The sequence below is a fragment of the Nycticebus coucang genome, chromosome 20 (genome assembly GCF_027406575.1).
Source record: "Nycticebus coucang isolate mNycCou1 chromosome 20, mNycCou1.pri, whole genome shotgun sequence".
In the NCBI taxonomy this organism is placed as follows: domain Eukaryota; kingdom Metazoa; phylum Chordata; class Mammalia; order Primates; family Lorisidae; genus Nycticebus; species Nycticebus coucang.
In genome coordinates, this window is record NC_069799.1 from 45,474,865 (window position 1) to 45,500,544 (window position 25,680).

The 25,680-nt window shown below is 47.1% G+C and overlaps 1 protein-coding gene across 2 annotated transcripts in view; it reads right to left on the minus strand.

Annotated features, from left to right (window-relative positions):
• JCAD (junctional cadherin 5 associated) overlaps nt 1-22,566 on the minus strand; it is a 50,076-nt gene extending 27,510 nt beyond the window's left edge. The window contains exons 1-3 of one of the 2 annotated variants that reach the window (XM_053572961.1): nt 22,465-22,566; nt 19,790-19,853; nt 11,479-11,821 (exon numbers count right to left, since the gene is read on the minus strand). In XM_053572961.1, coding sequence (XP_053428936.1) covers nt 11,479-11,762 — 284 coding nt within the window. In that variant the 5' untranslated portion in view covers nt 11,763-11,821; nt 19,790-19,853; nt 22,465-22,566. Of the gene's footprint in view, nt 1-11,417; nt 11,822-19,789; nt 19,854-22,464 lie in introns of those variants that run through there. The other variant, XM_053572962.1, reaches the window with a different exon arrangement.
• Between the last annotated feature and the right edge of the window lie 3,114 nt (nt 22,567-25,680).

The window sequence follows — 25,680 nt, forward strand, 5'->3', positions numbered from 1 at the left end:
AATCGCCTTCAAACCCTGGAGTTATGTTCTGGATTAGTGGATGGTTATGCCATTTTGCCTGGCCTATTCCTTCTAAAGCCACTCCCCTTCCCAGGGGGTCAGGCGTTGGTCTGCAGATAGACAAGCTGACATGAAGGTTGTAGCTATCACTTCAAAGACCAAGAGAACGGCAGGCTCATGCCTATAATCCACTTTGGGAAGCCAAAGTGGGAAGACTGCTTGAGCCCAGGAGCCCAGACCAGCCTGGGTAACAAAACAAGACCCCGTCTCTACCCAAAATTTAAAAATTAGCCAGGTGCGGGGGTGGCTGCCTATAGTCCCAGCTACTTGGTAGACTGAGACAGACAGATTCTTTGAGCCCAGGAGTTTGAGGCTATGATCGCATCACAGCACTCTAGCCTGGGGGGACACAGCAAGATCCCCATTCCTTTAAAAATAAAAATTAAAAATAAATTAGTTAATTAAAAAATAAGCAGGAGTAACTTTCTTTCTAGGTTGGCAGAGGCATCTCTTTGGACTCATATTTGCCAGGGCAAGTGTTCAGTCCCTGACATACGTCTGTGATGGGGGACGATATCTTCCCCTATGAAAATTTATTCTTAATGCCCTTCTGCCCTGGAAGCCTGCATCTCATTTTCCAGCTTGCCCTGGTGTATTGCAAACAGCCCTCTGACACAGGGCAACAAATCAGCTAATTTTGGAAAGGGAAAATACAGGGTCAGAAGATTAAGACTGAAGTATAGAGGTTAGCATAAATTTAAGATCAATCAGAAAAGATAACGCTGCTCTGAAAACATAATAGATAAAAATTCCTGTTCAGCAAAGTCCAAAGTGAACAAGCACTGAGGGCTCTACTGGCAGAATTGTAACCAGAAAATTCACAAATGCCTGGTCACCCTGCTTTGTACTATGTCCGGATGAATGACTACAGAGGACAAATAGCACGGGTGCAGTTGAAATAAAGTATCTGACAGATAGTCCAGGAGGTTACGTTTTAGTTACTGCTTTAAAAATACACGGGTGGTGCCTGTGGCTCAAAGGGGTAGGGCACCAGCCCCATATGCCAGAGGTGACGGGTTCAAACCCAGCCCTGGCCAAAAACCGCAAAAAAGAATACATAAACATAACAACCAGTCTGGAAGAGGAAGCATAAAAATTTTTTGAGCTTACTAATGATGCTAAATTTAGCCACACGAATAAGGAATGTAGGGACACCAGACAAAGGCACTTGCGGTACCAACAAGCATGGTGGTAACCCAGTCGGATGCACCTTGGAAAAGGGCCTACTGATATACCTGGATGGGAGCCCTTGAAGTCACAGCTCCTCAGCCACACTGGCTTTGAACTCTGTGTATAGGTCCAGCTTCCACAAAGATGAGCTCAGAATGAGGAGAAGAAAAAACCATGTTGAAAGCCATCCATGCTGCAGCACCAACTTGCTGTGCACCAGGACGCCAATATTCTAAAACTCTGGTGGCTAGAAATGGACCCATATGGCTCTTTTTGTGGTTGCCAGTAGTTTTCTGAATTGTCTTCAGGCTAGCCCTTTAACCTCAGACTTTTGATTTTGCAAGGTCTAGGAAAGACCTTTTGCATGAGTGAGGTATGTGGGAGATGTTCGAGGGCTCCGGAGGCCCTGACTTGGGGACTAGGGTTTGGGTTGTTGCTTACTGTTCATAAATTAGTAAATTCACACCTAGTGCTGACATGAAAGATGGAGCCATCTTAGAAACTGCAGTGAAAATTCTAGGAGGGTATTTTTTTAAATATATGTAACAAAACCAGGGACTAAGCAAACTGCTTATGGAAGGGGGTACCTCTGAAGTTAAGTCTTGCTCATGTAGACGCCTGACAACCTGCCTGGGGAGAAGAAACAGGAGAGAGTGAGGAAATACAATGAAGGAAGGAGAGAAACTGGTCCCTGGTGCCAAAAAGGCAGTTTCATGGAAGACAGGTTTTCCATGGACTGGGGGTGGGGTAGGGTTGGGGGTTTTCTATGCGTCTGTAAGCAGTTGATTTATTATGGGCTTTGTGCTGACAACCCTCTCTGCTAATGATGATCTGTATTTGCAGCCGCTCCCCAGTGCTATAGCATCACTGCCTCAGCTCCACCTCAGATCATCAGGTGTTAGATTATCACAAGGAGCTCACAACCTAGATCCCTCACATGCTCCTATGAGAATCTAACACTGCTACTGATCTCATGGGAGGTGGAGCTCAGGCAGTGATGGGAGTGATGGGGAGTGGCTGTAAACACAGATGCAGCTTCCCTTGCTAGCCTGCTGCTCACCTCCCACTGTGCAGGCATGGATCTGTACCAGTTCACAGCCGGGGATCTGGGGACCACAGCTATAGAGAATAGGCAGGTGGTTTCGTGGAGGGCCATGTAGGCAGCCACTGGCTGTGTGCTCTGAGCTGTCCTCCATGGAGAGTCCACGGCATCTTTGAAGAACATCCTTTCTACAGGTGCCACAAACCTTGAGAAAGGTGTACCACAAATCCCCCACATCTCCTCATGTCGGCTGTTTAAATGAGGTCATTTGTGTTATGGATTAAAATAACAAGGACATACCAACAATTTGGACCTTAAAGTCAATAAGATACTTTGGAGTCCTCCTTACTCCGCAGGAAACCCCCCTCAAGGACAGGTGCTGACACTCCTAGCCACACCCACACCCCACAGATAGATGATCCTGTCCCTCCACACAAGCAGTCATCTTATAAACCATCATTATGTGGGGGCATCCCTGGGCCTACCAGGACGCAATGCTCAGAGCGTCTCCCCAGGGTGGGCGAGGGAGCCCTGCAGGGATGGCTCCCTCCATCAGCTACCAGGAGACACCCTAGGGACTAAAAACAGGGCAGACATCGTTCCCTCCCTCCCAGATGTGGCTCTTCCTAGCTGATGGCTGGGTAGCTGGACCTGCATTTACTACAGGTTATTAATCACCTTCTGGAGAATGTCCTAGCTTTAGCAAGAAGGGGCTCCCATGGAGAAAAATGGAATGAGAAGAAAATGTTTGCAGTCAGGCCTGAGAGAGCCCAGTAACCCCACAGCCAATCCCTAAAGACAGATGCTTTGAGTCAATGGGACAGCCAAGGCTTGTGGCACCTGCAGCAGGCTGAGGGATCATCTGGTGGCTTCTGGCATCTGCACCAATAAGGAGCAGCGTAGAGACATGGCCAAGACAGTGTGCATGCCTACCCTGGGAGCTGGGCAGAGGTGCAGGCTCACAGGCCAGCACATCTCTCCAACTTCTCTCAGCCCCAGAGGCTACATCTGCATTCCAGGACGGTAGTAATCCTTCCCTTTTAGGGTTTGTTGAGAGGGATTAAATGAGGCAATATATTCTTTGTGTTTAGCGTGGTACCTAACATTTAATAAACCTTTGGGTCTTGCTCTCATCATCATGATTCACCCAGTTTGTGGAGCGGGTCATGTTGAAACTCTACTTCCTTGCGTCCTCTGGAGAAGGGGGTCAGGTAGCACAGAGGAAGGAGAGGGGAGGAACGGGGTCTTTGTCTTAACGTGGTGATTATTTTAGATCTGTATCAGCTTCTTCTAAGTCATAATCAGTAGGCCTTCATAATAACAGGAAACAAGACAGCTGACAGTCGTGACCAAGACGCTGTCCCTCCTGGGCACAGCTGGTCTCTGAGGAAGAGGCTGTGCTGTTTCCACAATGCCGGTGTAGAGTGAACCAATACTTAGTTTATTAAAACAAAGCAGGAGCAGTGAGCGCCGATATATTTTCTTTCACTTAAGCTCAGTAGACAAGGCAGATTGCGCGAGCATTTTCGTATTTTCTCTTTAATAAGGATGTATCAGATTTTCACCTAAACTGTCTTCACTCGTATAGTCCACAGGGCACCTCCGCAGGCGGTTTCACACGTCCCTTTCCCGTTTCCATCACTGCCATCTCCTTCATCTAGTCACTCGTTTCTTCGCCCAATATTTATGGTGTGTTCTCTGTGCTGTGACCCACGGTTCTTTGGAAGCCAAGCGAGAGCCGTGAGAAGAGGAGGGCAGCCCCGAGCAGCAGGTGCACCTGGGGTCCTGCAGCTGAGCTCTCATGACTCCCCCTGCGGAAGCCACCCACAGGCCTGAGGTCCCATGGCTGGCACATCAGCTAGACCCTGGGCCAGACCCTCAGTCCTCCATGCAGAACTCAGAGGGACCTTCATCTCTAATGCAAAACGACAGGACACAGTGACCCACTTGGGTCTTTTTTCAACTCGTATTTCGTGTCCTGGTCACCTACTCCCACTTGGGCACTTCCTAGCTCCCTAGAGCACTCATTCGATTCTTGAGCTGAAAGAGAAATTCCACACGAACAATTCCCCTCTTAGTGATGATGTGGCTACCGAGACAAATGACTGTGTGACTGCAGACGTCTTCCCAGTAACTCCAGAAGCACTTTTTTATCACTGCACTTCTGGAAAGTTCACGTTCCAAGAGCCCAACCTGCTTCTTGCAGGGGAGAACGAGAGCACAAGTGGGAGACGGAACAGGTATCCAGGCCCTTCTGGAAGGTACCACTGCTCACAGACAAGAACAAGGTGTCTCTGAAGCGGGCTGTACTAGAGACGGTGGGGGAAGCAGGACTGAGTCTTCATGTGTGGCCCTGAGCACACCAGCTCAGGAAACTTCTCCCAGGACAGAGGCTAACACACCAGCGCCCAGCACTTAGAATGTGAAGCAAGCAGTTTACAAGGCAAATCATGTTTGTGGATTTTTAATTTTGTAAAGAGGAAGAGGTACCTAGAAACAGATGCTAAACTCCAAGCATTTTGGAAAACCATTTAGAAGAAGTAGGATATGATTTGAGAAAAGCTTTAAAAGCCCCTGAAAATTAACTGTTTACCCTGCCCAGTAGCAGTTTCTAGAACACACGTTTACTGATCAAACACAAACCTCCCAAGATGAGGGCCCCAGACGGCCACATCACAGACTCTCCTAGACTTCTGAGTCTCTCATTAGCTCTGACTGCCACTGATGACAGGGGATAATCACAAGTTATTCTCATGGTTAACTGACAAAAAAAAATCTTACCAGAATTCCTGGGGCTAAGCAGAGAAGGGCGGGTGAGGGTGTGACTTTCAGATTCAAACCTTTGCTAGGTTAAGTTATTTTACAGCAATTCAACCTCGGCTGCATTAAGTTATTTTATAGCTTCCTCTGATTATAATACTGCAAAGGAAACACATTGAGGAAAGCCTGAGTGCCTGATAAAGGCTTTTTACCTATTTTAATGGTAGCTAGGTATTATGGAGTTATGGTTCCTTGCATTTTGAGCATGCGGTTTCCTCTATGGGCAGATAACACAGAGCTTTTCCCCTTTGCCCACTTCCTCTGAGAGAGAGTGTGTGTGTGTGTTAGCAAGCAAGCTTTGGACATGACCTGTGGGGATTTTTGTCCCCTGTGAGCCATAAAGCCTGCAGACCATTTCAGAGTGCTCAGTGTCTAGATGAGTTCTCTGTAAAGCAAATGACTTACTGGGGGCTGGGAGTGGGGGTAGGGGATGCCAAGGTTTTGGAATGACTTTGTGAAAGGTCTGTGAAGACAGACAAACGTGACTTGGGGTGGTGCACGGTCAGCGCCACCCTGGCCAAGAGACTGTCCTCACCCACAGTCCCAGCCCCAGGTGACACTCGGGCTTCTGTGTTTGGTCATTCCCTCCCTGCCGTCTAGGGAGACATCAAGTGACAGGTAGGTCACTGCCATATCCCCCACTGACAGGTAGGTCACTGCCATATCCCCCCTGGGCCTACATGTCTTTCTCCACTTCCTGTCTATGGATGGTCCACATGCCCACCCGCTGTACCCTTACAAGGAGCCCTCCTCTCCCATTCAGGCAGGAGAGAAGCTTCACCCTGCAAACTGTCCATCCTGCTGAAGTTTTGGGGAGTCTGTGACTGTTGCCTTCTCCTCTCTGTTCCTTGGTCATTCCCCAAGAGTTCACACATGAGGGCAGAAGCCACCAACACTGCCCCCTCGCGTGCCCACAAGGGAGGTCATGCCCTCCTTTCCCAGGGCAGCCTTCCTGAACCAGCCTCCGGGGGGTCACTGGTAGTACCTTTTCCACTTCCCACCCCTTTTAGCCTGATACGCGGAAACGCTCAGCCCTCGCTCAACTGCCCTGGCATGTAAATACTGGGTTTCATCCAGTGAGCAGATTTAAAATCAAAACAAAACAGGAATGTTAACTAAATGTAAAATTGTTTACTAGTAATTAGCCACATCAGAGATACACAAGATTATGGCAGCTGACAATCCTGCAGGCCAGGAGAAAGTGCTGGAAGAATTTATAGGAGAGAGAAATTTCAATAGAAGGAACCTGTAAAAAGCTGAACTGACAGGGTGGGTTCTCCGGTTTGGGATGGGGTGGAGGGGGCTGTGGGCTTAGACAGCGCGGAGCAACGGTGGCCTCGCACAGCCGGCTCACACGTCTGGCTCAGACAGGCAGCCTGGGTTGACGTCACAGTCAACCAGAGCCAGGGCAGGCCCTGAGCTGCAAATCACAGAATCTGGGGCCAGAGGCCACTTCTGCACACTCCATGCTCACAAAATGACCAGCCGCAGGAAGGATGATCATCCGACGCATTGACAGGGAGCCTTCCAGAACAATTACTCTCTATGTGTGAAGTTGGATAAACTGTGTCTAAATGAAAACTGACTCTTGGCTCTTCCCCGCCATTTGATTTTTAGCAGGCTCACACCCTCCTTCCCCCTCTTCACAGCAGAATGGCCATTCTCTTCCTGGCCTGGGTGCAACTTGATCTAGAAACCCTGAGAGCTCAGCAGGCTGGGAAATGAGTGTCCTGTAAGTCTGGAAATCTAGTCGAAGCTCCCTGTTTGTGTTCCTTTATTTATTTTACCTACATCAAAGTTGTATTGGGTATGGCCAGCCTTTAAGTAAGAAACTGTTCTAAGCTGAGGCTAATTGCTAGAGGGGAAAAAATAAGTCTGGATGAGAATACATGTGGTGAAAATAAGATGGAGTCAGTCAGGCTAGGGCCGACATGACACAGCTGCTCTGGTCCATTTAAGTCCTGCCTGACCTTCACCTCTTGTCTCCCACGGTTTTGTAAATTTAGTCCCCACCCTAAAGATGTCTATCTTGAGGAGTTTTGGTGGATTGATTTAGGAGATTAACTTTTGAATCGTTAATGCTGTAATAGGTCACTGAGCCATGCTGATTATTATTTAAAACAGGAGTTAATGTAGTCTTTGCTTTGAACCTTTATGTATAAAACTGTGATTCGGGAAATGGAAGAACAGAACAGTCTTGGAGAGGCTACTCTCACTGTTCTCAGAATTGCTGGCCTTCTGACAAAGTTTGGATCCCCATCTCTGCATACTGGTTGACAGTGACCAGAGGCCAGACCCTCTTTTGTCTGGTAACCCTGATAATCTTACCAGAGAATCTTGTGTCCTAGCCAATCCCCAGATTATGGGGATACCACCCTCCATTCATTCTTGTAGCTCTTCACAGCATCTGCAGAAAAGCAGTATTCTGTGTGCTGGCTCGTGTAGGCAGGCTGGGGTGTGGTCCTTCCATGTACAGAGCCCAGACAGGAAGGAACACAGCCACACTGAGAGAGCTGTCACACATCCCCACGTGCCAGGATGGGGTGAAGGACAAAAAAGTGGGACAGGAGCTCACAGAATTGAGCACCCCTTTCAAACTGGAGGGCACAGGCAGGCCCCGCCCAGATGTGGGACGGCAGCCACCAGCAGTCTGGGGGGGCTGGTGGCCCAGGCTGGGTCCCTCCACTGTGGCATTGATCCACATTCTCTGGGCTACCTGTTTGCTATGGTTGGAATGTTTGTCCCCTCCAAAACTCATGGAGATTTAAATATCCTGGGAACAGTGTTGAACCTTTAAGAAGTGATTAGGAACTGGTGGTGGCTCACACCTGTAATCCTAACAGTCTGGGAGGCTAAGGTGGGTGGATTGCTTGAGCTCAGGCGTTTGAGCCCAGCCTGAGCAAAGGCAAGTTCCCCGTCTTTCAAAACAAGAGAAAAAAATTAAAGTAGCCAGGCATGGTGGTGGGTGTCTGTAGTCCCTGGTACTTGAGAGGCTGAAGCAAGAGGATCACTTGAACCCAAGAGTTTGAGGTTGCTGTGAGCTAAGACACCACAGCACTCTACCCAGGGTGACAGAGTAAGACTGTCTCAAAAAAAAAAAATAAAAATAAAAATAAAAAAGAAGCAAGTAGGCTATGTGGACTCCACCCTCATGGGCGGGATTGGTGCCCTAGATAAAGCTAGGTCGGGTTCCCTTTCCTCTCTCTGTCACCCTCTTGCCTTCCACTGTGGGACAATGTAGGCATTGAGCCGTCACAAGATGCTGCCACCTTGATGTGGACTTCTCAGCCTCTAGGTTCTTCTCAGCCTCCAGGTTCTAGAGTCTAGAACCATGAGCCAATGCATTTCTGTTCATTGTAAATTACTCAGGCTGTGGTACATCCTATTGCGTCACCACAAAACAGACTAAGTTTCCTCGGCTATAAAATAACAACCCTGCCAACAGGCCCATGTCTCCACCATCCTGCTAGAGTACAAGGCTCGAGTGTACCAAGGCGGCCTCCATCCAGCCCCTCTGACCTTCCCAACCACCTTCTTCCCTGTTTTTCCCAGGAAACGAGTAGGGTGCAGAGGATGTCCGAGGTGTGGAGACGCCTCCAGGACAGACCTCGACATGGCGGCGACGCTGCAGAACAGGAGCCCTTGGGACCCCTCCCAGTCACCCTGATGGCCTGGTGTTGGACAGGCCCACCCTGAGCCCCATGTGTCCCTGGACCGGGAGACTGGCCCGGCACAGGTCACAGCATGGGACAGGACAAGCCGCAAGACCACGGTTGTGCTTGCAAGTGGCCAGAGCTGGGATATGGAAGAGCGCCAGCGTTCACCCAGAATCAGAATCCACACAAGCCATGGTATTATTAGTTTCTCTTTCTACAAAAGCTTTTACGCTGTTAACTATTGGCACCTATTTATTTCCTCTGAAAACTACTTGTTTTTCTAAGGGGCAAAAATAATTCCCCTTTGTGGCTCCCTCTGTTCCCCTCCTATTTTGAGTTCTCTATTGGCCACTAAAGAATGAAAATGTCTTTTCATTTCAACCCTGGGGGCCTTGCAGCTGGTCCCTGAAGCTTGGGGCGCTGGCGTGGAGTTTTGCAAACACGCGTGCATTTTGCTCTTTCTTCCCTGCAAGCCAACTTTCAGTCCAACCGTACACCTCCTGAGTTAATCAGCCAACCTCAGAAACAAGGAGAAGAGGCTGTATCTGCTGAGAACTCTGCTGTGTATGAACACACCCCCGAGCTTCACGAAGCCACTTCCCTGAGCACGTCACTCATGACAGGAAGAACAATCGCTTGCAGACTGACTGTGCCTACCCACCTACAGACCAGGCAGCGGGCCCTCAAGGTTCTCAGGAACCTGCTAGCACTAGAGGGGGCAGAAATTCTGGTGCGAGCTGTGGACAGGGTCGGGAACCACGCTGCCCACGGGACTCTGGAGAGAGTTCTTTTTTTTTTTTTGTAGAGACAGAGTCTCACTTTATGGCCCTCGGTAGAGTGCCGTGACCTCACACAGCTCACAGCAACCTCCAACTCCTGGGCTTAAGCGATTCTCTTGCCTCAGCCTCCCAAGTAGCTGGGACTACAGGCACCCGCCACAACGCCCGGCTATTTTTTGGTTGCAGTTTGGCCGGGCAGGGCTTGAACCCGCCACCCTCGGTATATGGGGCCGGTGCCTTACCGACTGAGCCACAGGCGCCGCCCTGGAGAGGGTTCTTACGCTGGGACTCAACCCTGATCCCTCAAATTTGAGAGAGACCCCACGTAACCTACACAGCCCATCTGTGGGGATTCCACAGCCCTGTCTTTGCCCTGTTAGAATCTGAGCCTTCTGCTTTTCAACAGTTGTTACGGAGGGTAGGGGAGTATGTATGGGGGGGGGGAGGGAGTAGAACTCATCAGCATATATTAAATAACCAAGGTGTGCCCAGTACTGTAAAGAGCTCTTTAAGAAACACAAAAGAAACAAAAGACAAGGTACAAGCTCAGTACCTTGAAATGCAAGTTGGAAGATACAGATAGACTCAGCACAAAACCAGAAACAACAGAAGGCAAGACAAAATCAGGCATGAGACTGTGTGGCAGGAATAATTACACTGTCTTAACCCTCAGCCCACGTATCCACATGCAGCCTCCTGCACATCCCACAGTGGGCACGTTTTTCCAGGAATGTGGCTAATAAGATTCAGGCTTGAGTTCTGAAGTGGCAGGTTAAAGAAAAACAGCTTCCAGCCCTTTTCCATCCCGCTTTCCCTCCTGAACTCGGCTCCATCAGTGATAACCTCTCTTGCCCCCCACGGGAGAAGGGATGGACCTGGCAAACAAAACTGCTTTTGTTGCACTGGGCAAGGAGAGAGGCTCTTGTTTTTGCTTTTCTCTAACAACCAAGGTGCGAAATGCTCTGACTGTAAAAACAAAATCCCTGCCATTTTTGCCTGAAAGCTGTCAACTGACCGGGAAGATCCTTGCTCTAAAAGGGTGACCTCTTAGCAAGGAAGGCTAGTTCACTCCCATCAGACTTAAGTCACTAAATCTTTGTGTCTTGCTATTCCTCTGCTCTTTCTTCTACACGCTTGCTCTGTCCCTTTCTGGCCTGTCATGTGCAGTTACACAACACACTCTTCTTCCCGATCTGTGCCTGGTCCCAATGCCGCAGTGGAGACAATCACAGCGTCAGGCAGTGACGACAGAGCTTTCCTCTATGTTGAAACTGCTTGGAAGAGAGTCTCGCAGGGCTCCTCTCCCAGGCTGGCTCCGTGGCAAGCTGCCGAAATTCTCTCTTTTTCCACCAGCCAGTTCCCCAAGCCAGCCGCCCTCTCTTTCTGTCACAAGGGAACACCCACAGACAGACACAGCTGTGCTCAGACGGGATACCCACGTTAGGGCCAGTGTGTGTATGCAAGGCTAAGTTGGGTCAGATGCAAGTGGAATGATACACATATGCAAGAAGAAAGATTTCCTTCCCCACAAAGGGGGGGAGGGGGATACAGACTCCTTTCAACTCTCTGCAACTGACAAAATATGGAAGTGCCTTAATAAGAAAGCTAGATAAGCTGGGAATGTGTACATGGACATGAACAAGCTTTTGCAAAGTTCTCAAATGATGAAGAGATTGCAAGGGCACCAAGAAACAGGCGCCTAAAATGCAGGATTGAGCACAATAGGATCAGTTTACTTGCCACTATGTCTTGACGGCCTACTGCAGCCCAGCCCTGTGTTAAGACCTGGTGGAGCACCCCAGATACTCCAGTGGAAAGGTATGTTCTTGTCTCTGACCCTCTCTCCTCCTCCCTAGCCCCAAACATCAAGAATTGAAAGAGCTCACTTACACAGAACTCATTGTCAAACTCCCATGTCAAGGGCAAACGGCAGGTTACCAGCGAAGCTTACCCTGCCTCCGAGGTTCTAGAAGCGGACGCTCCCTGGGGCTCCCGGGGGCCCCTCGGTGTGCTGCGGCGGCGGCTTTCGGGGTCGCTCACGTGTCCTCTCCCTGTAGGTGTCTTACGATGTGCAGAGACTGCAGAACCATCCTCGTGCCCATTCACCAGGCCCTGGCCAGCTCGCACCCTCGTCCTTGCTGGCTGGCGCCCCTCAGGGTCATCCTCGCGCGGTGCTGAGAGATCTCTCGATGGTTTGTATCCATGGGAGATGAGCAGGTCTTCCACACTGTACATGGTGCAACAGCTTCATCAGAGCTCAACTGCTGGAACCATCGTGGTGGCAGGACCCAGTGCTGAGGAACAACAGAGAGCTGTATTTGTGACTTGTCCTTCCCAGAGTTCAGCCCATCACCTCCCCCTCTCTGTGTCCCCACCAAACCAGACCACTGCTATGGACACAGCATCCTCCCCGCACAGGCCGTGGAGAGCTGAGCAGTGCTCTCCCTACAATCCTTCTCCATTCTGTTCAGACGGAAGGCACGGACCAGGGTGTGGGCCCTTCTGAGGCTCCCACCCTCTGATGACTGACCGCCTCTTGGAGAAGGGTCTGGAACAGTGTTTACACCATGAAATGATTAATGCTGTGTTCCTTCCCCTTGTCCCACTCACCTAAAAACAGCACGCAGGAGGAGTGACGGCAAAATAAATACAGACGTGGAAGCTGAAATTGCCGCTCTGAGTTTCTAAAAAGGGAAACTACCAATATCCAGCTTAATCTTATTACGCTTCCCTGCTTTCATCTTGCAGATATACCTTTTGGTCTAAGAGGGCAGAGTGAGATCTTTAATCAACACACAGCCATGATACCCTGCGGCGGAAGCCATCTAAATGGCCACCGCAAGGCCAGCTACCCTGCGGCATTTAACTAGTAGCTGAAAATAGATTTGCAGTCTTTAGGCTCGTAATGCGAGAATAAACCACAGGCTGATGGAACATCCAGTCCCCCACATGATCCCAGAGTTCTCCTTTGCTCCCGAAACTTTTGTCAATGGAATGTCTTCCCAATGAACCTGGAGGACAACAGATTTGTATTTCTCAGCCAGGGGTGGCCACACCCCCAATCCTGCTTGGGTACCTTAACACACAGCAGCAAAAGTAAGAGGACCAGCAAAGAAGAAGAAAAATGGCTGGAAACCTATGTAAGAGCAAAGTGAGTAGACCTGCCATACGGATTCCCAACAGAATCCTCTTCTAAGTCTTCCCCTTATTGACTGAGCATGAGACAGATGTGGTCACGTGAATCTGCCACTGTCTCCGTGGGGGTAGCTTGGGTGAGCAGCACACAAAAGCCACAAAAGCTAGCCCCAGAAGAGCGCTCAGGCAGCTCTGCCTCCACTTGGCTGGTGGACGGAAACAGAGCTGCTGCAGCCTCCAGGAACAATGGCCAGGAAACGTCTGCCAGCCCGAGTGCAGGTGAGAGGGAGACACACGTGCTTCCCGTCCATGGGAATTCTCGCTTGGGCCCAGCACACACAGTTCTGCTGTGTGCAGAACTCTCTTCATTACCTGCTCGATTACAATAGCAAGAATGGAAAGTCTCAGCTGTCAGCATGGAGGGTAGCAAACTTTGGAGGTCTGTAACTTTCTATTACATCCCTGCATTTTATGGAAGGCTGACAAGTTCTGGCAGCTCTTATGCTAATAGAAAAATCTCCATAGAAACTCTACCACTCCCAAAATTCCTACTGGGCCTTTTAGGGAGTTGTATGATTTGGGTCATTTGCTTAAGCAGACAAAGAAGGACCAGAGAAGCAAGCGTTTGTTCTTCGATTCAATCAAGCAAGTCACTGGGCCAGGGACCGCAGAGGGAAGAGATCCCAGTGTAGACACAGGGCTCCAGGGACACAGAGTCTTTGTTTGGTCCAGTGCTGTAGCCCCTGCGTCTAACACACAGCATGCTCTCGACAAATTCTTGTTGGAATAAATGCATGAATGAGAGGAAGGGCCATCTGAGCTCAGTTCTAACAAATGACTGGGAATTCACCAGATCAACTGCATGTGAGTATGTGTGAGAGGGAACTGGCATTTAAAATAGACCAGGAGCAAAGAAACGGCTTAGCAACTGAATCATAGTAGTCCTGGACCAGAGTCCTGAGGCTCACGGGTTCAAGGACACACATTCAGTGAGCACCACAGTTACAGTTAGGGTTTAGGTCTGATGACATGCAGTTTCTCTCTCTTATGGTGTTGTGCTCTTTAAAAGAAAAAGCAAATAGCACTTGCACTCCCGTGGGCCACCCAACACAGTGAGGCAACAGGCCAGGGTCCAACACACAGCCGGCCCATTTGTCCGAGTGGGCAGGAAGCAATAATCCTTGCAAAACATATATGTGGGTCATTTTCCTACTGGGGCTAGGTCAACGGGTCCAATATAGCTATGTGTTTGCCTGGCAATTATATTTAGCAAGAATGCCTTCTGATGGGTGGTAAACTGATTCATCCCTCCCCCAACCCTAGGAAACTTTTTCCCTATAAATCACCAGGAGAAACCCACACTATAAGGCCAGAGTCACAGCACGTGCAAGAGATATCACCAACCAACCATCCAAGCTACCACCAGCCACCCACGAACATGTACAATGTGCCAGAAGCTGTATTAGTTGCTTGGCAATACTTTATGTTTCATTTTATTTATTTATTTATGTATTTATTTTATTATTTCTTTTTTGAGACAGAGTCTCACTACGTCACCCTCAGTAGAGTGCTGTGGCATCACAGCTCACAACAACCTCTTAACTTTTGGGCTTAAGCGATTCTCTTACCTCAGCCTCCCAAGTAGCTGGGACTACAGGCACCTGCCACAATGCCTGGCTAGTTTTTGTTGCAATTGTCATTGTTGTTTAGCTGGCCTGGGCCAGGTTCGAACCCGACAACCTACCCACTGAACTACGGGCACCGCCTGTATTTCATTTCATATTGCCAGCAAGCTTCTTGAATTATAGGAAGTTTGTTTTACAGACAAGAAAACTGAGACTCAAGAGTCCAAGGTTACACAGTTTACAAGTGGAAACCCAAGTTCTGACCCAGGTCTGTCTAGCTCCAAAGTCCATGCTACTTATTTTAGGTTCACACGTCTGTATGTCCTTCCTTCACATCAACAAAGTTTCCTAATTTACCAAATAATACATAAACATAAATAAGAAAAGACATGGTGGCCTTAAAAAGTATATATTTAAAAGGAAAAAATTCTATATTCTCTAGGATTGGGATAGGTCTTCTAGATGACTCTTTACTTAGACACACACACACACAAAGTGTTGGTGCCTTACTTGACTGCAAAGTCTTGAGGGCAACACTAAGTGTTAATCTTTAAAGACTCAGTTATGTGATTCCCTTGCAAATATACCATTCAATAGCCTCATGACCCTCACGGACCTCTTCCATCATTTTGTGTTTCAGGTTCTTCTTAAGTCACGTGGAACTATCATAAAACCTGTTATATGAAATTAAAAAGTAGGGCGGCGCCTAGGGCTCAAGGAGTACGGCATCAGCTCCATATGCTGGAGGTGGCGGATTCAAACCCGGCCTGGGCCAAAAACTGCAAACGAACAAACAAACAAATGACATCTATAAAATGTGAAAGATGAGCACCTTAAAAAAAAATAAAATAAAATAAACCCTAGATTCTAAAAAAAAAAAAAAAGATCTGTACAAAAACAGCCACTCTTATCCACAATACTAATAGAATTTGGACTTTATTGGAGCAGACAATGGCAAACCACAAATGGGCCTGGGCAAAGAGGAGCTGCCAGGAAAGCAGAGGACGAAAGTGGTTAGAGCAAGAACAGATGGGGGACATGCAGTGAGAAGTCTCTCCTGTTGTCACATGCAGGGGCGCTGGCAGAGGGGCTAAGGAATAATAAGAGTAATTTTCATGGGAGAAAGTACAAGGGATTTTAGCCTTGGTGACTAGGATAATGATTGCTCCACTCAAAGACGTACAGAAATTGGAAATAATTAGAGGTTTGTGAGAAGATGATCACTAATTTGATTTTGATTTAACCAACCTATTCCAATGAAATTATCTCTTCCCCAAATCATCATCAAATGGATTTTCCTCAAAGATTAATAATTATTTGTCCATTCCAAAGAAGGAAGTGAGACCACTCACAGCAACCTCACTGTGGCAGACTTCGACACTCTCTAAATATTAGCTGTGTCATTTATATTCAAATGGTAAGGATTGTGAAATTAGAAAGTTGTTGTGAACACTCCATCGGCATCAAAGCATGGACCGGGGCTATCTCCCGCCTCACTGTTAAGGTAAGTATCTGCTTTTTCACGTGGCTTAGGATACATCTGTCCACTGAATGGAGCCCAAGACACTGTCCAGGAGAAAAGGAGAGAACCCTCTGGGTCTCAGCGTTCTTCTGAGAGAGTCAAAGAAGACTGACCTACAGGTTGATTAAGGTCCTTCTAGCTCCAGAAATTGGTCCCACGTCTCTAGCCTGTTCTTCTCCATGATGGGCAAGAGTCATCTGAGTCAGCTGGCCACAGGAAAAAGAGTACAGCTTGTGGCCATGACAGAGAACAAAGCTAAATAGGTTATATGAGGATAGAGCCTCTGACCTTGGCCTCACTGGCACCCATGTAGGGGCCACCCAAGAGAGCAGAGATAAATGGCCACAACCAAAGACAGGGAAGAACAGAGAGGAATGAGGCTGGGAGGGAAACGTCTAGCAATTCTCCTTTCTACAGGGCAGGTGCTGTGCACATATTCCAAATGAAATCCATCCAGGCCCTTGCTTTGCACTGGATGTGCCGGGCAATACTGGGCCCTGCGCTGAACCACGCAGGGACCAACACGACCCTGTCAGCACCCTCCCTGTGGATGTTATAGTTTAGGTGGGATTATCGCAATTATGGGTATTCTCAGCACTAGGGGCTGAGACTAGCAAAGGAGCACCATTTCACAGGTGCCATGTTCTCTTCCCTTTCCATTTACAAAAATAAAAATATTGCTCAGTCTCATAGTTCTGAGGCTCTCCAAGGCAGTGAAAGGAAATAGTAAGAAACTCATTCAATCAACCAGACCTCTTTTTTCCTTTTTAAAATTTGCCTGGAATATGAATTGAAAATAAAAGAAAGAGATAACTACTCAATTAAAAATATGGGAGGAAAAAAGCCATCCTTACCTGTCACTGAAGAAATGCAAATTAAAGAGAAATGCCACTATTCACTTATCAGATTATTGAAGGTTTTTCAAAGCAATGTTTGTCACTGGTGAGAGCACAGGGAGCTTACGGGCTTTGCTATCTGTGAGTATGAGGGGTACGGGGGAGCTGTGTATAAACAGGTATCTCCTTTCTCAAAAGTGATCAATACATGATAAAATCTTTAAACACCTGAAACTCTATGGATTTATAATATCTCTTCTTAGGATCCATCCCAATGAAATAATCAGAGAAACATACTAAGTTTTATTTATGTAAGAACACTTATTCAACTTTTAATTATGACAATAAAAAAATTAGAGTGAATGTCCATTCAAGGGATAGTTTAAAAAATTCTGGGTCATCCATGCAGTGGACAATAATATGTATACACAAGTATAAAATTATGTTTGCAGGTATATAATGGCAAAGGAAAGTGGTCAGCTAATAAAGACAGGGGCGGCACCTGTGGCTCAGTGGGTAGGGCACTGGCTCCATATACTGAGGGTGGCAGGTTCAAATCTAGCCCTGGCCAAATGGCAACAAAAAAATAGCCGGGCATTGTGGAGGGCACCTGTAGTCCCAGCTACTCAGGAGGCTGAGGCAAGAGAATCACCTAAGCCCAAGAGCTGGAGGTTCTATGAGCTATGACACCACAGCACTCTACCAAGGGCGATAAAGTGAGACTCTGTCTCTAAAAAAAAAAAAATAATAATAAAAACAGGATAGAATCCTAGATTCAGTGTGAAACCAATTTCATTTATATACAAAAACACATGGAGGGGGAAAACACAAAAAGGAAAGGCATCAACAGGGGTGTCGCGCTCTGGGTTTTTAAATGATTTCCTTATCTATACTTTATTGCATTTTATCATGTTCTGTCATGAAATGCATTAGGTCTAAACCATATGAAGTTGTTATTTTGCAGGTCAAATGTGGTCAAATATTGGCAATGTCATATACTTAACTATACTTAATATTAACTTAAGTACATATAACTTAACATATATACCATATACACTATTGCACTGAGTTATGTTACTATAACAATATTTCCTCAGCCATCATAATTCATAACTTAATATCGTGATAACACATCAAATTATAACTTAAACAGAGTATCTATAACAATGTATTTGGTCATCAGAAAAACTTTCAAAAACGAAGTGTTCCTTAGATAAGATTAGGAAAATGTATCTTTGAAAATATAGTACGTATTTGTAAGACTCAATGATAATAAAAGCAGCTTTGAAGAAAAGAATGAATACTAATTTCCATGAAGTTCTAGTATGTAATACCTGCAATCACATGTTCTGCTGAAGAAATCTAATACAAGGTTGTGACCAGCGTTCTGAAGGTCTTGATTAGACATTGCTACTCCCCTATAAAACCTAAAACTTCAGGTGGCATCTGTGGCTCAAAGGAGTAGGGCATCGGCCCCATATACTGGAGGTGGCGGGTTCAAACCCAGCCCCAACCAAAAACTGCAAAAAAGACAAAACAACCTCAAACTTCTCAGTTGTATTCACTGACATTCCATACTGAAGATGTAATTGGTCCCTCCAATTGTTGGCACTTGAGTGTAAATATTTTTTCAACTTTTATGTCTAATGTTATAATACATAACAAAGTACTTTTTTTAAATAAGAAGTAAATAGCCAAGACAGAAATCAAACCAGAATGGGGCATGTTGCTAAATGACACATGGGCTTTTCACGCTTTCTATAGATTTTTTTTTTTTAATGGTAGAATTGTGCATTTCATTATGAACAATAGGACTGCCATTTCCCTTTCCAGTCTTAATTATTAAATAACTCAACAGTTCCACTTGAAGTTCTGGGACAACAAGTTCTCACAGACGGTTGGGACCATACCACATAGTCTGATGGCCAACTCTGCCAGCACCCTGAGTTGTTAAAATCTCATAAGAGATGAAAAAGCATACTTAAGCTGTTAAGTAATCATTTTAGAAGTAGGACCTTAGGTTTCTTTAAGGTGACAAAAAAAAAAAAAAAAAAATGAGCTGGAAAACGTGAGTCAAAGGCCAAAAGTATCTTTGACAGTTAATCTTGCTAAGCTAGGTTGGTGTTAAGGCACTGATTCAAAAAAAGAGAGAAAAATAGTACGCAATATTATGTATTTAATTTTTTCATAATTATCTCTCTTAACTTTTCTTTATCTCTCTGCCCACAACTAGTGTAAACACACACACACATACTCTCTCCTATCTTCTGTTAACCTCCAAATTCAATGTCACACAATCATCACTTTGGCTACGTCACCCCATTTTTATAAGACCCTAAGTACTTCATTAACATTTCTGAAAGATTAGAAGTCATTTAAAAAGGACTGAAAGTGGATAAGATTTTTGTTTTTAAATCTTCTGGAAATTTTGGCTATATGCAATAATAACTGTAAAACCTATAACCATATCATCTTACATGTATATGTCAAGCTCTACGTGTAAAGATTCCTAAAATATTCTATTTAACTTACAGTGTACTAGTTTGGGTTTTGTTTTTTAACATCTTTAGAATAAAAGAGCCAAGGCTTTATAAAAACATACACATTTAAATTATTTCACATAATCTTTACATTGTTATTTATTATCTAATTACAAAAGTCACAGAAAGTGATCACAGAAGTAAACATTGCAAAATTCAGAGCTTAAGTAAAAAAAGAAAAGTTTCCAGGAACCCCACAGTGCCAAGAGATAACCAGAAGCAACAGTTTGGTTTCTGTTTCTCCAGCTATTTGTCCTATACATACATTTGCTTGCTTGCTTTTTGCCTCTTTAAAACATTATCTAAATTGTTTCATTTACACAGAAGAAACAAGCTTTCTAAGTGAACTATAAACTATTATAAGGATAGTTAGTGGTCTGACAATGTATTTGCCAGTGTAGCCAGGCTGTTCTCAATCCTATCTATAGAAAGTTGTGGAAAAATAAATATAGTTAGCTACAGAAAGGAAAAGTAACAATACAAATTTTAAACAAGACACTCAAATTCAAATCAAGATAATGGAAGTTTTAGCATCTAGGGAGGGTTCTTAACATTGTTCTAATCACCATGCAGTGTTTAAAGGATATAGTGTTGGAAGACTGACCTGTTCCCTGGGCTGCTGGCCTTAGCAAGCGATTGGACCTCCACATTCCTTAAATCAGCCGGCCCTTCAAACAAAGTACAAGAGCACAGTTTTAATGAGAGAGATAACCCCTTCTAATCCAAAAGGTGAAAAACAACATCTGTTAAAAAACCAAATAACCTCAGTAATGCATTTAGCAATAGACCCAGAGGATTTCAGGGATATAGTCTTTGCTTATCAAAATAAAAACCACAGTAGAACAATTGTTGCATTGCAACGCTCTGTGTTCTAAACTCTCTCTAGATTAATTATCATGGAGTTTGGACAAGCTCCTTAAAAAAGAAACTCACTCCTGAGGATGGATGACATTGTTTACTGTCCTAAACTAGAGGGCTCTCCCAGTAAAGACAATGAGAAATTGGCGGGGGGATGGCAGAGTCCTGGGCCTTCTTTACTCCTAATATTTCTAGGATATATTTTTAACGCCACGTTTTAAAAATTAGACTCCACAAACCTCATAGTTTCTTCTTTTTAACTAAAAAATAATCTTTGTTTCCTTGCATATTTCCAATTTCAAGTTATATTTTATAACTACTGAACAATACATCATAGCCTCCTGGAATCTGTGACCACTCAGATGAATTATGATTATAGGTAACTCTGATGAGCTTGTCCAGCTCTCCAAAAACATGTGGACACTCAGGCATATTAAGGTATGTACAAGGGGGTGAAAAGACAAACTTCTTTTTTCCTAAAACAGGCATCCTGTACTAACCCAATCCCTCTAAATTGCTGAGGCCTGCCAAGGGCCTGACGCCCCAGTCTCTGCAGCTGAGGGTTAGGTTTTGGAGGAGAAGGCCCAGCAGATTAAAAGTCTCTGTTAACAAACATTTGCTGGCGCACTAGGGTTGGAGTACAACAGTTTGTTACATGCTGCCTGTCCACAGTGACACTTAGAGACCTTCAGGAAGCTTGTTCAACTGGTAACTTTGAATTAGATACCTAATATCAAGGTAAATAATCAAGTTATGGAAATAATTAAGAATCTTATGGAAAACCAAAAGAATTAACCAAATTCCCAATTTCACATGAAAACCAGCACAACTCCCATAAAATCGAATCTTTGTATGATTTCCAAACACACCCATATGCTTTCTTGCCTCCCTGAATGGCCTTACTCCAATCATCTGAAAATTCCCAAACTTCCCATCACTCAACTTCTACCTGTACAGACCGCGACAACTCACTACAGACTCTACCCCAGTCCTACCCCCCACCCCCACTTTCCTTCCAAGAATCCGCCCATCTCCTGACCCTCATCCCTAATCCCTGGGATGTCTATTCTTTGAAAATATGAAAAGAGAAAAAGCCTGAGAAGGAAAACATGACGTTGTGGGCGAATTTCACATTAAACTGTCACCCACAGGAAACTCTGGGAGTTGTGTGGTCTGCACTGCCCCACCCCTCTCTCCCAGACAACCCCAGGCAGCCCGACTTGGGGAGGGAAGTGTGGGCAAGGGCCGAGTAGGGGGCCTGTGTAGGAGGGTGTGCAGGAGGTAGGGGAGCTCCTGTGTTGGGGGAGGGGTTACTAATGCCCTAAAGTCTTTCTTGCTCCTAGAGAGCAGGGATGAGCAAACACCAGGGCACTTCCAGGTTGCGTTGGCCTCAAGTTCCCGTTTTAATTTTTTTCTTCAGTAGTGAAATCACCACTTCTTTTCAAACCCCAGAAGAACCCCAGGCGCTGGGCTTCTTTTCCTAGTGCCTGGGAGCGAGGGGGGCGCTTTTGGCTGCTGCTGCTGAGCACCCCTAGCATCTGGGGATAAAGTGATTGCGACCGGGGTGAAGGGAGCAGAGGGTGCTCGCGTGGAGCAGAGCGCGGAGACCCTGGGCGGGCGAGCGGGCTTCAGATCCCATAAACGAGCTGATTAACGGGATTTACAGCCCTCACGGGCGGGCTCTCGCCTCTCTCCCAGCCCACAGGCAGCCGCAGCCGGGCTGCCTGGCACAGGCGGGAGGCAGCCGCGATTAGCGCCCTAATCCCCAGCGCCGGCGCGCGGTGCGGTGGGCGCGCCAGGCCCGGGCGGAGACCCGAGTGGGCAGCGGGGCGCTACGTGCAGCCTCCACTGTTCGGCGGGCAGGTCCCGACCGCCGGGGCCACCGTGGGAACCGGGACCTCGGAGACTCCGAGCGGCCGCTGTCACTTCCTGGGTAGAGGGGTCCGCCAAGTCGGGGCGCTCGGGCGAGGGAGAGGGTCACCCGGCCGCGGGCTGTGGGGAGCGACGCCGGCAATGGAGCGGGCGACCCCCGTCCTCAGGGCCGTCCCCGCGCCCAGGGGCGACGCGAGCGCCAACGCCAGCCGCGGCCCGCGGAGCCCGCCCCGGGAGCCCCGCGCCCCGGGCATCTGGGGGCCGGGGACGCCCCTCCCAGCCCCGGGGGCGCGCCCACACCCGGAGGCTGCGCGCGGGGTCCCTCCACGGCCCGGCTGCGGGGCTGAGCACAGCGCGGGGGTCTCGGGCGGGGCTGCGACCGGGGGCGCGTTCACCCCCTGACGCCGGAGAAGGCTCGGACCCGAGCAACGTCCAGGCTGGGGAAGTTGGGGGCGAGAGAAGGAGGCGAAGGGCGAGGCCGGTGGAGCGCCGTGGGAGAGGGCCAGATGGACGGTGGGAGTCAGGAGCGCAAGACACGCCGGGACTTACCGAGCGGTTCCCTCATGCTGCCCGGCGCCGCCGCCGCCGCCGCTCCGGCCGGCCGGGGACCAGCGCGACCCGCCCAGCCTGCAGCAGCGGCCGAGCATGCCCGGAGCGCCGCCGCCCGCCCCGCCCACCGCCCGGGATCGCCCCGCCCACCGCCCGGGATCGCCCCGCCCACCGCTCGGGATCGCCCCGCCCACCTTTGCTCTCTCATCAGCAGGACTGGGCGGTACCGTGTGGAGCCTGATGGCTGAGCCTATAGGGTGAGTGTGGGTGGGTCGCGCGGAAAGCAGGTGAGCTGGCCACCCTTCACTCTGATTTCCTATCACTTGAGCTTGGAGTACGTCAAGCCTGTGCAAAAGTCCACACAAATACACAGATATACAACAAAACATAAGCATATTTATAGACACACAGATACACACCAACAGCCATCTATACACACTCACACAAAGACACACGTGAACACAATACACTTGGACACATACAAACACAAGTACACCCCGATGGCTTGAAGAGGAAGGAAACATTTGATGGTGACAAAACCTTAATGTTTTGGATTTACTTCTTAAAAAAAAAAGTTGGGCAGCGCCTGTGGCTCAAAGGAGTAGGGCGCCGGCCCCATATGCCGGAGGTTGTGGGTTCAAACCGCAGCCCCGGCCAAAAACTGCAAAAAACAAACAAAAAAAAGTTTTAGATTTTTTTTTAGGCTTACGGGTGGAGGTGGGGCTGAGGCAGGAGGATGGCTTGAGCCCAGGGCTTCCAGGCTGCAGTGAACTATGACAATGCCAGTATACTACAGCCTGGGTGACAGAGCAAGACTCTGTCTCTTAACAGAAGAAAAAATGTCTTAAGAATCTGAGTAGTAGTTTTGGAAGTGAGGTTCAAGTCAGCTGGTGTGTCCTCTCTTCTGGCAGAGGAGGAGACTGAAGCCAGGGGTAGGTTATGCCTATTGGATAAGGGTGGAGCAGGTCAGTGGGGGTGCTGAGACCGGAACGAACACTTCCTGACCTCTCCCACTCTCTGTTTCTCTTATAGCTGTGCAGGCAGAAAGATGAGCCTGCTGCCCGGGTCTGCTTGTGGGCAAAAGGGTTTGTACTTCAGAAAGCAAACAAAAAACACAAAATGTTAAATGTTGCTGATGAGTTGAGGAGAGGAAGGGAGAATTAGCTACATCAAGTCCATGCATAGCATAGCAGACGGTTGTCTCTGCAAAAAGAGTTTTCAGAAAGCCATTTAGGCACACCATGATTTTAGGACATGCTTTCTATCAAAACACCAGTGCTAATGAAAGGGGTTTTGCACTTTCACCATATCTGAGTCCTATGTATACATTATGTCTTTTGTCTTGTTTTCTTTTTTGAGACAGTGTCTTGCTCTGTTGCCCACGCTTGAGTGCACTGTCTTCATCTTAACTCACTGTAAACTTGAACTCCTGGACTCAAGCCATCCTCCTTCCTCAGCCTCCCAAGTAGCTGGGACTAGAGACATGCACCACCATGCCTGCCTAATTTTCCTATTTTTGGTAGATACAGGGTCTCACTCTTGCTTAGGCTGGTCTCATACTCTTGCGCTCAAGTGAACCTCCTGCTTCGGCCTCCTGCAGTGCTAGGATTACAAGCATTAACCACCAGGCTGGGCTATGTTATTTTTTTTAATCCTCAACACAATCTAATGAGGTGGGCACCAGTATACACATGAGGAAACTGGGCCTCAGAGAGTTGCACCAATAGCAAGTTGCAGAATCTGACTCGAGACCCTTGCTCTGAACCATCAGAGCAAGGTGGCTTTTTTTTTTTTTTTTAACTTTATTAGATTATACTCGTATGCTCCTCATGGTTAGTGGGAACATATAATCTAACAGAGCAACAAAGTCCAACACACTATTGCTGGAAAACAAATAATAATATGATCAAATGTTGCACTGAACATTATCAACCGTGAATCCAAGGAAGCCAGATGGGAGAAGGCGGGAGCAGACCAGCATGATCCCACCTTGGCACCCAGTCCTGGCTGCTTCTGCCACTTTCTAGGTATGTTATTTTACTTCCATTGACATCAATTTCCTCTCTAATGAAGAATGTAGTGTTCACTTTATAGGGAAGTTATGAGAATTAAATGAGATAATGCCTTTTCAGAGCTTAGCATAGTTCCAGTGCACAGTAAGAAGGCCATAAATGGTAGCTATTACCACTAACACTTGTGCTACCAGTGTTGTTTGGGTTGGAGCCCCCAGGGAAGACTTCACAGGGAACACCCTGAAAAGGACAAGCGGGTTGCAGCCAAGCAGAGAAACAAAGGACATTATCTTTAGGCTGGGAAAATAGGGTGACAAAAAAATGTAAAATGAAAAAGGAAATGCAGAAGGCTTTTCTGAGGAGTCCCTTGTTATTAACAGTGGTGATATTACTTCTTGTCGGAAAAGCATCTTTCAACAATGAATTGTTCCAATGTCATATGCGATTCCTGTTTTTCCTCAGTTTGCCAGCTCAAAGAAATAACTTTTTTTCTTTCTTTCTTTCTTTCTTTTTTTTTTTTTTGAGACAGAGTTTCACTATGTCACCCTGGGTAGAGTGCCACAGCAACCTCAAACTCTTGGGCTTAAGCGATTCTCTTGCTTCAGCCTCCCAAGTAGCTGGGACTACCAGCGTCCGCCACAATGCCCGGCTATTTTTCTGTTGCAGTTGTCATTGTTACTTTGCTGGCCCAGGCCAGGTTTGAACCTGCCAGCCTTGGTGTTATGTGGCTGGCACCGTAACCACTGTGCTATGGGTGCCAAGCCCAAAGAAATAACTTTTTGTCATTGTGGGGCACCTGTTTGTGCACTGTGCTGACACATGGAGCCACATGTTTCCACAAGATCATTTATAGCCGGTGCATTGAGATTGGGTCTTGTTTCCTCATGAAACAATGTCATATTGTTGGGTTTCTGGGTCAATCCCAGAGAGTTTCTATAATGTACCTAAAATGCTGTGGAGTTTCAGTAGAAGAAACAGTGAAGAGCTAAGTTGGCTTGTTAAGCCAAATAAAGCTTAACAAGAAATTGTGTTTTAGCAGAAAGGTTGGCAAAGGCAGATTCAATCATGGGAAGATAATGAGATTGAAATACCAGAGATTCTAAACACGGCAACGTCCCAGACTTTGATGCTTCTTGATGGTTTTGTGTCTCTATCTTGTCTACCTCATTTCAACATGTTTGGCTTCTATCTTTCCTCAGAACTG